Source organism: Amphimedon queenslandica, unplaced genomic scaffold (genome assembly GCF_000090795.2).
Source record: "Amphimedon queenslandica unplaced genomic scaffold, v1.1 AMPQUscaffold_13506, whole genome shotgun sequence".
Taxonomy (NCBI): Eukaryota; Metazoa; Porifera; class Demospongiae; order Haplosclerida; family Niphatidae; genus Amphimedon; species Amphimedon queenslandica.
Genome location: NW_003546258.1, coordinates 76687 through 92682, shown reverse-complemented (window position 1 = coordinate 92682; position 15996 = coordinate 76687). Strand labels below are relative to the sequence as shown.

At 36.3% G+C, this 15996-nt stretch overlaps 1 protein-coding gene across 1 annotated transcript; it reads right to left on the bottom strand.

The window, feature by feature from the left end:
• Positions 1-1380: 1380 nt before the first annotated feature.
• Positions 1381-15976, bottom strand: LOC100636144 (kinesin-like protein KIF3B). The gene is made up of 21 exons (XM_020008793.1): positions 15936-15976; positions 15796-15878; positions 15642-15749; positions 15527-15597; positions 14601-14740; positions 11985-12023; positions 10802-10965; positions 8921-8990; positions 8033-8125; positions 7269-7340; positions 6915-7019; positions 6504-6547; positions 5832-6004; positions 4555-4703; positions 4262-4459; positions 3695-3814; positions 3274-3500; positions 2935-3034; positions 2588-2727; positions 2358-2396; positions 1381-2059 (listed from the first exon to the last, which is right to left on the bottom strand). The coding sequence occupies exons 1-21, from the start codon at positions 15936-15938 to the stop codon at positions 1870-1872; spliced, it is 2328 nt and encodes a 775-aa protein (XP_019864352.1). The 5' UTR covers positions 15939-15976; the 3' UTR covers positions 1381-1869.
• Positions 15977-15996: the final 20 nt, after the last annotated feature.

The following is a 15996-nucleotide window of genomic DNA, read 5'->3' as shown; positions in this document are numbered from 1 at the left end:
AGGTACTTTTACCATTGTAACATGCAGTGTGGGTTGCTCATTTTTGTTACGAGTCCAGTCTTTGACTTATTAAAGAGCAAACAAGTGTTTTAAGTAAACAAATCAACAACTATTAGGGAAGCCTGCCGTGTCACAAGATCGGGTAGAGAGTCATCGGTAATAGGACCAATAAATAAGAGACATTTTAAAGTACAAACTTAGCTTTTGATACAAAGCAAGTATGTGAAGTAGGAGCAGCCGTTTGATTGACAGAAATTAGTGTTTACATAATAACAAACCTATTATACAGTTCAGTGTTATTAAATCAATAAATGAGTGAACTGCTTGAAATTCGAAAATTCTTAAACGAGCGAGCGAGCGGGTACCATTCATTCCAATGCAAGCTCAGATCGAACTAAGCCCCAAAATGACAGTTGAAGTGGAATAATGTTCTTTTTCTTTCTCTAGTCAAAGAAGTCACCTAACCACAGGAGTCTTTGAGTGTAGGCACACCTAAGCAAAGTGCACTTAGTGGGTAGAGTAGTGTGGTGGTTTTCATCCCTACAAAATATGACCATAGACCAATACACTACATGTACTGAACACTGGAGTGATTGTGGTTAGAGGTTGTTTTGTAAACCATCTGGGCTGTTATGCATATAAGTATCAGTAGTACAAAAGAGAGAGAGAGAGAGAGAAACAGAGAGGATTAAATATATGAGTAAATAAGTTTTGATAGCAGATTTTTAATGACAGCTCCACTCTACATGCATATTGCTCACTAATTGCCCAATATGACAAGCATTGATGTATATATATATAAGGACACAGACTACTATAAGGAGGAATGCTTGTATCACTTTGTTTACTGGTTATGCATGCATATAATTTAGTGTTGACAAGTACAATGTGTGTCTGTGTCTGTGTGTGTGCTTAATGAGCATCATTTGTTGCATGTGAATAGATCCATGTAATCTGTTTTGCTATAACAAAGATACAAAGAATCAAAAATAAAGAGTATCGTACAAACAGGTTTTGCAGGTCTGCATTATCCTGGTTTTTTGTATGTTTTCGTTTTGAATTGGGTTCTCCTATTATTTCATATTTCTTGCTAAAGCTATGCACGCTCGTTGGTTTATTGGTTGATATAGTAGGTGAATACATGTAAAAACACGCCATTTTTATATGGTTGCATGATGATGATGTAGTATAAGATAAAACGGTTGTGCTGCGTTATTTTTGAGAATAATAATAAAAATGAATTATTAGCTCATAGTGTGTATGTGTTCATAGCTCTCACACACACACCCACACTGTCAGGTTTCAAACTTTAAGAAAAATGCAAGCCATAATAATAACAATAACAACAATCATTTAAAAAATTTAGTTCATCTGGTGTCCTTTTTGCTTTTGTCTTTCTCAATAATCCTCACTTCTATCTTCCACTTCTGTTCTCATGAATCACTAGATTTTGTGGGGGACTTTTCTCATCATCTACCGTATCTGTCACTACAACTTTGTCTCATTGTTTTCCCCCATTTGATCCATTAAATTTATTTGTGGGCTAATGAAGTATTTAGAATATTAAGAGCTAGTAGTAAAGTACAAATTACTTATGCCAAAATTAACAATTTAAGTGGTGGCACAAGAGAAAGAAAAGAGAGAGAGAGAGAGAGAGGAGAGAAAGATCAAATGAAGACAGAAATAGATGCCATTATTTTCAAATTATAATAAAATAAAAACTTCCTCTAATTATCATATAAAATTGACATTTAAGTGACAGAGTTTCTCTCTGTGAGGTGTGTGTGTGTGTGTGTGTGTGTGTGTGTGTGTGCATATGGCTGCCTATGTCTTCATGGTTTATAATTAATGTTTGTTATTGAATGAACACTATTTCTTGGTTGATGAAACTAATCCTCTTCTAATTGGATAATGTTCTCTAGGATCAACTGATGCTCCTTTGCCATATCCACCGCCACCACCACCAGTAGTAGTAGTAGGAGGAGGGCCTTTTGATGAGAACAAGGGAGACGAGGAAGAAGACGATTGGAAAGACGATGGCTGGAGCCGCTTCTTTGATCTAAAAGACAAAGTCCATGTACATGTGTTGCGTAGTATATACTATAATTAGAGAAACGTGTTGACTCTCTTTGACAGATTCTCATAGTGAGATCTCCTACACAGAGTAAGAGATGATTGGGTCCCTTTTGATCTTCAATGATCAGAGGAGGTAACGGTACAGATGTGAATAACATTGACTTTATGATGCATCACAGGCACCAAAGGAAATGGATGGTTCAGTACTACAACATGTACAGTGTACACTTCCTTTTCCTTTTCCCTCTCCTCTCTCTCTTTCTCTCTCTCTCTTTCCTTACCTTGATTTCTTTTGTGTCTTAGTTGATGCAGAGAATACACTGCAATGAAACAAATACAATAACAGCTAGTGTACAATCAAGCATATGGCTATATTAATGCCCACACAACTCACTCACTCGTACACACACCCACTCATAAACACATAAACTCACACACAACTAATCAACCATATACAGTACATGCATTACATACATGTACATGTACACATGTACATAGTTCTGTGACATACGTAGCATCAATTGTCATCTCTTCCTCATCTTGAACTGCTTTATCCAGGACGGCTTGTATGCTAGCTGAGACTGTTGGCCCTTCATAGTCACTGGTTGTCCTTGTAGGCATGTCTAACTCCAATCTTAGTATATTATCAGCCTTTAAGAGTGTATGGGAGAAGGAAGAGAAGGAAGGAGGATAGAGAGAGAAAGGGGGGAGAAAGGGAGGGGGGAGAAAGAGGGAGGGAGGGAGGGTGAGAAAGAGTAAGAAGTAAAAGTGAAAAAGAGGAGGAGGAGGTGAGTGAAATAGAGGGGGGAGAGAAAGGAAACAGAGTCAAACAGCACGAGGAGTAATTGTCACACATACCATGAACCTCACGTCACCAATAGCAGCTGCATGTTTGGCAGTGAGACTCATAGGGCGGTGCCCTCCTTCTCTGTCCAGACTAAGAGGCAACGTATGATAACTAGAGCGTGAACAAAACTCTAATCAAACTAGATATTAAATTTCACAAATACTATAAATAGTATAAATACAATTGGAGTGATAGCGGGGGGATGACTCAAGGTCAATAAATTGATTTAAAATAATACAACAGCACTACTAAGCACTCAAGATTACACGTTAATATCATTTTTGATGTAATCTGATAAACTACTCAAAGCTACATGCTACATATCTATTGCATACAGTAGGTATACATACCTTTTACTGTCCACTGGTGTCAGTACCCACCTGTCATCCTCATAAACTGCTCTATCTCTCACTCTCTGACACTCCCGAGGTTGTATAAAGTTTTCGATGATCAGCTGACGAAGCTTGAGCTGCTTCTCCAAACTCTCCAATTGCTGGGAGAGCTCCTCTCTCAGTTTAATCCTCTCCTCTTGACACTCTGTGATCTCAGAGTTGACAATGTGCAGCTTATGCTGCAACTGGATAATGGAGAAGATGGAAAAATAGAAAAAGATAAAGATGACTTAAGAAGCAAGTACAAATAAAGAAAAGGAAATACTAATGAATTAGTGCAAGGTGCATGCAAGTTTGATGTATTGTGTATTAATATATTAAGTAATGGTATATGTAATTTAATAGCGGTAGTTTTTGTAGGTGTAATTATTATACAAACTTTTTTCAATTTCTTTTCTTTGACGGTAGCTTCTTCGTGTAGCGATTGATAGTTGACCTGAGCTTCCGTCCATTCTTCTTCTTCCGTCTCTAGTTTCTGTTGAATCTCGCGCTCTCTTCTCTGGAAAGGAAGAGAGAGAGATAGGTAAAGAAAGAATGTCGGGCAATTTAAAAGGGAAAGATAAAGTAATGGACAGTATAATGATCAAAGGCTCAATACATAATTGGTTCAATCAGTCCATAGTAAAGCAGAAGCCAAAATAGAGTAATATGATTAGTGAGGAAACCTTTACAAAATAAACTAACGGTACATGTAACTGGTACGTGATTAATTTGAGATGCTCTTGCATTGAAACATTGCTAAATGTATACATGTATATGTATAACAGATCTGTAGAGCAGCTAATTAAAGCATAGGTAATTGTTATTATTATACAAAAAAGGAGAGACAGAGAGAGGAAAGAGTAAACACATATTCATTGTTATAAAATAGTAGGAACATAAGCAAAGGACTATGCGATTGTTATTATTATTATTATTATTATTATTATTATTATTAGAATCAGACCTTTTGCTCAATAATTTCTTGTCTCTGCATTTCCAGTGCTTTCTGCTGCTGGCTGGTTCTATCAATGATGTTCAAGCCACCACAGAGGAGCTTGCTCTCCATTGCTTTTATCTTTGCTGTTAGCTGGTCTCTTTTCTTTTGCTCTTTCTTAAGCTGTGAGACCCTTCTTTCCACAGCACTTACCAACCTGTCTTTCTCCTATTAATAATAAAATTAGAATATAATATTGCTAAGAGCATGTACTACATGTATTTCGATTAGAGAGAGAGAGGGAGAAATGTATAATAATTCACTTCTGCCAGTATCCCTGTATTCTGCATTATCATCTGTTTCTCCTCCTCCAGTTTTGCTTGCATTTGTTGAAGTGTCACATTCGGTTCGTTCTCTTCACCTTCGCTGTCTCCTTCTCCTTCTTCCTCCTCCTCCTCATCTCCACTAGCAACTATACACACATAAAGGAAACCATTACAAGTACATGTACAGTGTAACCTTCCACAGGGCTTTGACATAATAATACTAATGAAGCTTCTTGTCAGTGGGTTGTCAAATGGCCAAAGACCCTGTACTGTGTCTTTGGCTACAATTCGCCAAAAATATAAGAATTCTCAATTTTTATAATTTTATCTGATGCATATACATGTACATGCTCTTATGCTTTCTAGCAAGTTTGAACAGATTCCAATCAAAATTGGATATTTTATAGATTTTAAAGTTGCTCTAAATGCATACTGGCTGTCAGCTCATGAAGCTCATGCTGTTTAGCTCACTTAGCATGCTTTGTGGGAAACCCTGGTGTAACTTCTTCATTAAAAGACACTAATGGGCCCACACTACCTGTCCTTAATACAGAGGTGTCCTCATTTCAGAGGTACTTTTGTATAGGCTTGTACCAAGTGGGACATCCTCATTATAAAAATGTCCTTGTCTAAAAGGCGATGATAGTGGGAGACTCCACAGTATACATGTACACGTACACATGTACATGTATACGTAGGTAGCATACGTAACAGTATTATATCGCAATTGGAACAAATAACTCGATCCACTCGGTAGAATAGTTATTTAATTGTCGTGCTATGCCGCTCTGAGCACGTAGTGAGGGTACCCATATATATGAGCATATCAAAAGGAAAGAGAATATGAGATTGTTTGAGATATCACAAACACAAGTGACACGCAGACAGTCTGTCTGCATACTCCCATTGTTGCAGTAGTAGCTAATAAATAGTTTGGACTTTGGACTAGAGCCATTTCACAGTTACTGGCAACTATTATAAACATTTGGTGTCACAATGAGCAAGAAATAGGTACATATGCATTTACATATACACAACTTACATACATGTAATATGCATTTACATGTACGTAGTATGCATAATTTGCATGTACATGTACATGTACATGTACTTTACTATAGCAGACGTTACAACAGGTGCAAAGATGCATGAAATATGCTCTAGTATTTATTGCTAGAGAGTACCATACTGTACTATCCTGTATAGTTGCAGTTCATAGACAAAAGGTCTGTCTGCCTCTAATTCATTTTAATGATAATTCCTTAGCTTCATACCTTCTCCATTTTCAGTTGTCTTCTTTTTTCTTCGTCCACTTCCTCTCCTTTTTCTCTTTTCAAGAGCTTCCTTTAGTCTGTTAATTTCTTCTTGGTACTCTCTCAAAAGAGCATCTTTGGGATCTTCATTAATGCGAGGCTTGTTCTTGATATTCTTAGCTCTGTTAGCATACCTAGAGAGAGAGAGAGAGGTGGGAAAAGAGGGAGGGAAAGAGAGAAGGAAGAAAAGCAGGAAATAAAAAAGAGAGGGAGGGAGGGAGGGAGTTAGAAGGAGAGAGAGAAAGAATTAGATTTTAACTTAGTGAGTGCCCTTTGAACTTCACAGCTAGTAGTTTTGAACAATAATAATTAATTCAATAATAGTGTTACAATGACCAGTATAAACTCATTAGGGGATGCATAACAAATCCAATAAGCACTAATCTAATATCCAGTTGACATACCAAAGAAGAAGAAACCAGTAATCATAACAGATACATACTCTATCACATACAGAAGGCATGGGCCAACACTTTAAAGACACCATTCACAGTAGAGGTGTTCTCATTCAGGGGTACTTTTGTACAGGCTTGTATAACTTGGGACATTACAAAATGTCCTCATTATAAAGGTGTCCTTAATTCATAGAGGCTATATATACACAGTGTACATGTACATGCATTAAATCTTTACCTGAGTGTTGTTAGTGTTTCTTCATAATTATAAGAAGCTGGTCCCTGTACAAATGAGAACCAGTGCCATTACAGCAAGCAGCTGCAATCGATGTACATGTACACGACCATTTAAAATGGATGAGGTGATTTGCATGTGTTGACACTTGACAATACCCCTCTTGCGGTTTAGGCGACATATGTAGATGTACAACCGTTGCACATGAACATACATGTACATATACATACTCTTCATATAGGAGTAATGATGAGCTCATTACTTTCAGCATATGTGTCAAAACCACTCAACCAGTAACAAGTATATGATATACAATGGAATGGTACAGACAATACTGCGCATGTACATGTACATTTAGAGTAGATATCATCGGTACATGGAGGAGTAGATTGAGCGAAACACATAACAACTGACCACATTAGCAATCATCACAGTCTTGGCATTCCCACCTAGCGAGTCTTGAAGCAAACGAGTTAATTTGGAGTCTCTGTAAGGTATATGAGTGGCTTTACTATCTACCTGTACATGTGTACATGTAGTAGAGGGAGAGAGAGAGAGGGAGAGAGAGAGGGGGGAGAGAGAGAGGGAGAGAGAGGGGGGAGAAAGAGAGGGGGGAGAGAGAGAGTGGGGGGAGAGAGAGAGAGACAAAAAGAGAGAAAGAAAGAGAAGACAAAAAAGGTGTTGTAGTATTGAGAAATATACAAGAGAGGAACAAGTACAGTCAATACACAGGTAGACAATGGTTACTATATATTATATCAGACTTACTAAAGCTGAAATCACATTTCCAAGAGCCGAGAGAGAAAGGTTGATCTTTATTGCTTGCTTGAACTGTTCTCCCTTTAATAATAAAAAGAAAGAGAGAGAGAGAGAGAGAGAGAGAAATAGATTTACACATAATACAAATTAAAATGTACATGAATTGTCTCAATATTAACGTACATGTATGATGTATACATTTTCCCATTAGATCAATACCATAAATAGATACTGAAAAAGTAGACCCATTACATACACATGTATCTTCTTATTGATTTATTACTTTTAATACCTTAAAAATGGAATTATTCCTTAAAAGTAAGCACACATGCTCCTTTTAGTGAAACATGATTTGCATCAGAGAAGATACAACCAAAACAAGCTAACATTGCTAATGCAAGCATCAGAGTGAGTAAGAGACATATGACAGGAGAGGTAGAAATATTTCAATTAGTACAGTATGCATACATGCACAAAAGCACTACTACATCTATGTGGTCATAATAAGTCAGAATCCCCTAATTAGGGCACTCTAATTGCTAGTGAAGTCACTGCAATGAAGTAACCAATTAGTCCACCACTAGAAGGACTGTACAGTTCATGTCATTGACTGTCATCACGATGATTGCTATTGTGATAGATCAAAGTATTAGGATATGCTGTATTTACAGAGAAAAGAATAATATGGAATTAATGAATTAAGAATGGAGAGAACAGCTAGGACATAGGATTCTGTACATCCTGTACATGTATGTATGTAGGCTAATACTTACTGATGTTCCTGTTTTTGATTGTCTCTCACTCCCTGCCAGATCAACAAGATTGAGTTTACCAACTCGAATGTGATCCTTACCATCAGCTCCTTCCTGAGAGAGAGAGAGAGAGAGAGAGAGAGAGAGGGGGGGGGAGGGAAGGGAAAAAAAAATCAAGAAAAGAGAAAGAAAGAAGGGAAAGACGAAGAAGAGATGAAAGGAATGATATCACATCCTACATGTACATGTACGTGTACAACAGAGCCAGTGAGTATATGTGTACGTAGTGTGTGGTTTGAGAAGCATGCTTTCATATTTTAAATAAATTAAGCCATTATAGTTATTTCTCCTTAAGAAGTAAAGTTTCCTGAGAATTAGGAAATGAGGATATAATTGGACTATGTGTACATGTACAGCCTCTACATGATAAGGTACTCTGAGATAAAGATTGGGCCCACACTACCTGTCCTTAATACATTACATGTACATGTACATGTAAGTGTCCTCATTTCAGAGGTACTTTTGTATAGGTTTGTACGAATTGGGACATTAAGAAGTCTTTAATAAAGAGGCTACAGTGTACATGTATTAAGGAGAGGTAGTGTGGGCCCAATAGTGTCCTTAATAAAGAGGCTACACTGTACATGTATTAAGGACAGGTAGTGTGGGCCCAATGGTGTCCTTAATAAAGAGGCTACACTTTACATCAAATGTATTAAGGACAGGTAGTGTGGGCCCAATGGTGTCCTTAATAAAGAGGCTACACTGTACATGTATTAAGGACAGGTAGTGTGGGCCCAATAGTGTCTTTAATAGAGAGGCTACACTGTACATGTATTAAGGACAGGTAGTGTGGGCCCAATGGTGTCCTTAATAAAGAGGCTACGCTGTACATATACAATAACTTACACAGCAGCATTCAACAGTCAATATGAAGACAGCGTGCGATCTTGAAGAATGTTCGTTCATGTCAGTGCAACTAAAGAAGGAAGAACTAATCATCCAGAAGTACCAACAACAAATTAACATAACTCAAATGCTTAGAACAACTTAGTGCCCTGTAAAAAACAGGATACGGGGATGTACATGTACATGCATGACATTGTTCAATAATGAGACTGTTCTCTTTTCTTTTTGAAAACACAGAGAGAGAAAAAAGAAAGAATTTAAGAAGAAGGCAAGTTAAAAAATGAAATCAACACTGAAGTATGACACACAAAGGCATATTTTGTTGTGCCACAATATAGTAACACGCCCTAAAACACATGATGATGACATCAAATACATGTACATTGTATACACACAAATAGATGTAGCATACAGAAATAAACACATTTAATACACAATGCATACACAAACACACACACACATAGAACTATAAAAGCAGATAGAGCATGTACTGTATAGGTGTGAAATACACGTACATGCACAAAAGACCATATACATTTAGAATAGATGCAAACATGAATTTAGAAGGTATCTGTTTCACGTACTGCGTGTATAAGGACTGGACACTGAGGAGGAGTGGGCATGTCACTCTCACACACCTCCCCCATCTCACTCATATAGGGGGGGGGGGAATTTTGATAAAATTCACAAGGAAAATTCTTCATTTTTGTATTTTTTGAGTTGATTCTGATCAAGTTTGGATTATTAATGAATCTATAAAGTTACTCAAAAATTGGGCCAAAGTCCCTGTACTATAGTACAGGGTCATTGGCCAATTTTTGCCAAAAATGACTAGGAGACAATTCTCAGTTTTTATTACTATTTCTGATACATATACATGTTCTTATGTTGTGTTTCAAGTTTGAGCTGATTCCAATCAAGTTTGAATTTTTTATGAATTTTTAAAGTTGCTCGAAATCCCATGTACTGTACTGTAGTGCTTGTCAGCTCATGAAGCTCATGCTGTTTAGCTCACTTAGCATGCTTTGTGGGAAACCCTAGTCTTCAGGTACTTAAATCATCACAATATTAATATTTAGGATGACGTACGTGTACATATGGAATAATGACATAATGAATTACAAATCAATAACAATCAAATCAACTAATAAAAAATCATAATTAAACATTTTTATCACTAATAAAAAAACAAAAATAAAATACATACATCAATTAATTAATTAATTAGCAGGATTCTATTATTATTATTATTATTAAAAATGATCAGAATTATAATCATTTAATAAATGCAAGCAACCTGTGGTTGCCAGGTAGCCAACAAAAGACAGAGTCAATGTTCCTAATATGTATATACTATAGTTCCACCATTGTTCTTATCTCACATTTGTGTAGTTCCATAATAAACTATGACTCTCATGCATCACTAATCCACGAACACTTGTACACATGCGTATTGTGTACTCTAAGGCTTTGAATTAGTACAATTACAATATCTACTACTATCCTACTCAACATAGCCTCCCACCTAAGCGGTCAATACTCGCCCACTTGAAATGAGCCAGTTCAAACCATTTATTTTGTATATTTACAATATCTCGTGCAGTGAACCTTTAAAAGGATTGTATGCCCTACTACAAGTCAATAATGTCTATTGCCCTTTGAGGCTGTGTAGTGTGTGCATATGTGTACATGAGATTAAAGGTGGGAGAGAGAGGAGGAGGAAGAGAGAGAAAGAGAGAGGAATTAGTAAACAAACTGAGTACATTAAGAGAGAGAGAGAGAGAGACATCTAAAAGAAAAAGGAGATAGAAAGTTAGAGAGAAAGAGTGGGAGAGAGAGAGGGAGCGAAGAGAGTGGCAGATGTTTCATTGTCATACCTACCCTACGACCCTGTTTTGATTACCGACTGTCATTACATGCTCAATTTCCTTAACACTCTTAGCTACAAACGATGTCAGATCCTTGACGTAGACACCAGTATCTACTCTCTCCTTCAACTCTAGTCGCTGTTTGTGGTTCTTAGACAAAAGATCACGAATCTCTTCCTAAAATAGACCAAGTTTTTATAAGAAAAACTAATAGTAGGATATGCATGATTAATAATCATTATAATTAATAATTGTTATAATTAGCATCGCATAATAGCATAATTATGCTATAAACAGGCCACAAAGAGGTGATAAAATGATGACTATGTAGCCTCAATTTAAAAGATAAATACAGTGCCATTAAAAAAGTACATCTACAGTATACATGATGTACATTATAGGCGTAGGAAATGGGGGGGGGGTTGGGGGGGCTGAAGTCTCCCCAACTTTTCAGCAAGAGGGGCTTAGCCCCCCCATGTTCACATGCTAAGTCATGCTTTTTAATGTTGAGCCCCCCCCCAACTTTTTGAATCATTCCTACGCCTATGTACATGTAAGCTAAGAAAGTGACTTATCGCAATCCATCAATGAATAATATACCAGTATATTGTGCTTAGAACATCAGTAAAGCTGACATATGAGTAAATATACATGTACATACATGTACATGTACATGTATGTACATGTACATGCATATTATTCATGTCATTCGCTTAGTAGTACAGTAAGATCATCCCATATATGTCTTGTACGTATATGGAAATATTTTGAAACGGGATTACAAAGAAAAATCGTTAAAAATAAATTAAACATTTACCCGCATGCCTAGTTCTACATGCACAAATGTATAAACATGTGCGTATATGTGCATGTGCCATCGTCCATGTACATATATGTACATGTTTATAGATTTATGAATGTAGAAGGAGAGTATACTAAGTCTTACGAAGGGTAGATAATAATGAGAGGAGAGTGTCCTACAGTGCACTATGACCCCTGCTTCATCACCGCGTAGAAATGGAAAGTCAGATTCCGGTTATTTCCTTATTTTATTTGAGTATATAGCTACATGTATTAGAAAAATGACTAGATACTAAAATAATGGGAATGTGACTTTCCAATTCTATGCAGCGATGAAGCAGACCATATCGCCAGTAGGACACTCTCCTCTCATTATTATCTGGTCTTGGTCTTACCTGGTATATCTCAAGATATGACGCTCTCACCAAATATTTCTGCAAATAGGAAGAGTACAACGAATAAATAGATACCATACACACTATAATAATATTTTTAATAAGTGATAATTATCTATTTTAATTGTTAGTAATATTTACTATTACGTTTGAGTCTCTCTTCTACTCACTTGACCAAATTAGGCCACTATTGTTTTGGTTTAATTTGATTAAAATAGTAATTGATACTATTCTAATTCTATTAACAGAAATGTTGTTAAAAGCGATCCTCGACTTTGCTCAAGATTACTAAACCACGCTTGTGATACTAATGGATTCCCCTAGTCAAGATAAAGTCCTCTAGAAAGTCTGGTAGTTTTTCTTATCTCTACAGTACAGCAATAAAAGCTGGATGGAGTGAATTCTATTTAGTAACTTATTTCAATATAAAAAACGCCCATACATATTGCATGTATACATGTACATGTATACATGCAGTAACTTGTTTATGATAAAGGTTTCACAAATTCCAAGCGTAGTCCAGGTGTCATTACAAATTATTAGTAGTGCCCACCAACAGCTGATGGATATGTACACAATGTAATTGGACTCCAGTTGTGAAGTCATGCAAATAATGATCACCTTAACAAACAGATCAACCACTGACTAATGAACCCAACGCATACACACACGTATGCACAGTGCATATACTATGTGTACAGTGTAGCCTCTTTATTAAGGACACCATTGGGCCCACACTACCTGTCCTTAATACATGTACAGTGTAGCCTCTTTATTAAGGATACCATTGGGCCCACACTACCTCTCCTTAATACATGTACAGTGTAGCCTCTTTATTAAGGACACCATTGGGCCCACACTACCTGTCCTTAATACATGTACAGTGTAGTCTCTTTATTAAGGACACCATTGGGCCCACACTACCTCTCCTTAATACATGTACAGTGTAGCCTCTTTATTAAGGACACTATTGGGCCCACACTACCTCTCCTTAATACATGTACAGTGTAGCCTCTTTATTAAGGACACCATTGAACCCACACTACCTGTCCTTAATACATGTACAGTGTAGCCTCTTTATTAAGGACACCATTGGGCCCACACTACCTGTCCTTAATACATGTACAGTGTAGCCTCTTTATTAAGGACACCATTGAACCCACACTACCTGTCCTTAATACATGTACAGTGTAGCCTCTTTATTAAGGACACCATTGGGCCCACACTACCTGTCCTTAATACAGAGGTGTCCTCATTTCAGAGGTACTTTTGTTTAGGCTTGTACCAATTACGACATTACAAAATTTCCTCATTATAAAAATGTCTTATATCAGCAGAAGTCATTCCTGTATCACACAAATAAAGAACACCTTGATTTGTCCTTATATAGTGTCATTTTATATATAGTAGCTCATTTATATCAGTCAACTATAAATTGGAGAAGTGGAAAAAAGTTTCCCTTAAGTACATGCACATCTGCAGATGAGGTGATCAATAGACTGTATTAACACGACCAGGTTGTTGATATTTATTTTTAATGAGACTTTAATTCAAAATTATCCAGGCCACATGCCCGCTGTTTGATTTCTTATTGCAAATTGATGATCGATGTATTGCAATTTCATTGCTAAAAACATCATTATAATTATTATAGTGGAATAAATAATACTAAGCGCTTCTATGACTGCACTGTGTACGTGACTGTGGTAGGTATAACAGTGAAAATAAGAAAAAGCATAGCTTAGTCAGTCAATCATAAATGTGCTCGTTCATTAGCAATAATATAAACAGATTGTTCTAATTATTCAGACCCAGTTGGTCTGGATTCTATCAGCCACTGAAGCATAGTGACCGCCCAGCTGCACTCTTGTGTACTGAATACGCCAATTATAAAATGAATAAAGAAACATGCAGTACATGTAGAAATCAGCGGCACCTTGCCACATGTACACTACCACATGTTTGTTAATTCTTTGAATTTCTCATAAGCGGAGACATTAATAGGGACACATTGTTTGTGATACAAATGAAAGATATTATTGTATAATAGACGTGAGCTAATGCGAACATGACGTGAAATACCATGTATCACAGTCCAGTTAGAAAATTTTGTGATTAAAATGAGCATGTACATGCACATGTAGCATGTGTGGCTGTTGATCCTTATTATAAATAAGGATTGACACTCTAAGTAGATGATAATGTCCCAATTAGTACAAACTATCCAAAAGTACATGTGCCTCTGAAACACATTTATGTATTAAAGACAGGTAGTGTGGAACCAATGGTGTCCTTAATAAAGAGGCTACACTGTACATGTATTAAAGACAGGTAGTGTGGAACCAATGGTGTCCTTAATAAAGAGGCTACACTGTACATGTATTAAGGAGAGGTAGTGTGGAACCAACGGTGTCCTTAATAAAGAGGCTACACTGTACATGTATTAAGGACAGGTAGTGTGGGCCCAATGGTGTCCTTAATAAAGAGGCTACACTGTACATGTATTAAGGACAGAGTGTTGTCCTTAATAAAGAGAGCCAATTTTTAAAGGGCTCTACAATGTACCAGTATAGTTATTAATTTGGTTAAAATTTGAGTGAATTATAATATACATACTTCATTCATTGATTGGCCAATATGTGAGAAGATGTGCTCAAAAGTGTTTGGGATTATTCCTCTCTTCTCTTTCTCAGTCCTAATGCCCTCCATTGTATATGTCTTGCCAGTACCTGTCTGACCATATGCAAATATTGTACCTAAAAATAATTAAATAATCACTACATGTATTCTGAATATTAGAATATTAATAGAATAATTAAATTAATTAGTTAAGTGTCATTTTCATAAAAATCACATTTGGCAAAGAAGAAACTTTAAAAATTATTTAAAAATCTAATTTTGATTGGAGTCAGCTCAAACTTGAAACACAACATAAGAACATGTATATGTATCAGAAAACGTAATAAAAATTAAGAATTCTTTCCTAGTCATTTTTGGTGAAATTTGGCCAATGCCCTGTGCTATATAGTACAGGGACTTTGCCCTGATTTTTGAGTAACTTTAAAAATCTGTAAAAAATCCAAATTTAATCAGAATCAGCTCAAACTTGCTACACAACATAAGAACATGTATATGTATCAGAAAACGTAATAGAAATTGAGAATTCTCTCCTAGTCATTTTTGGTGAAATTTGGCCAATACCTTGTGCTATAGTACAGGGACTTTGGCCCAATTTTTGAGTAACTTTAAAAATTCGTAAAAATCCAAATTTAATCGGAATCAGCTCAAACTTGCTATACAACATAAGAGCATGTATATGCATCAGAAAATGTAATAGAAATTGAAAATTCTCTCCTAGTCATTTTTGATGAAATTTGGCCAACGACACTGTACTATAGTACAGGGACTTTGGCCTGATTTTTTAGCAACTAGAAAAATTTGTAAAAAAATCCAAATAAATTTATACTGAAATTCCTTGGCTAAATAATTTAGTATGGTATCTGATTTAAGTAACATGTAGCAATACTCCCTTCAAATCTAACCATTGTATCCTTGTAGAACAGCATCTATTATCATTCGTACAGTCTCATCATAGATATCACGCTGTTTTGAACTAAAAACCAGCACATTAACTGTATAAGGATCATGTGAACTCACTTCCAGTCGTATACAGCATCAAAACTAAATTCTCTCTGTGGTTCGGCTAGAGAAACTTTAGGATTCGATAACATTACCGCACCTCTACTGACATCCATACTTATCACTCTGAGAATTTAAGAAGTAGAGTTTAATGATAATTATACTAATATACTTGGAATATTTGCTCTCTTTTTCTTTATCCGACATAGGCCTACATCTTACTACAACTTTAACCGATTCAGATCGCTTACTAGCCTATGGGAATTGGGAAAAGGATAAGTTCATATTCAATGGCGGTACAATCTAACTCACCATGATTTTTAGTGCAGTTACTATGGCAACTCATATGTTTTGGATTCTAAACCACACCCAC

Excerpts from the sequence above, each read along its gene's own strand:
- LOC100636144 (XM_020008793.1), bottom strand. Across the intron at positions 6,548-6,914 it reads CTGTGATGATTGCTAATGTG|GGACCAGCTTCTTATAATTA; the intron begins GTCAGTTGTTAT and ends TCATTTGTACAG. Across the intron at positions 6,005-6,503 it reads GAAACACTAACAACACTCAG|GTATGCTAACAGAGCTAAGA; the intron begins GTAAAGATTTAA and ends CTCTCTCTCTAG.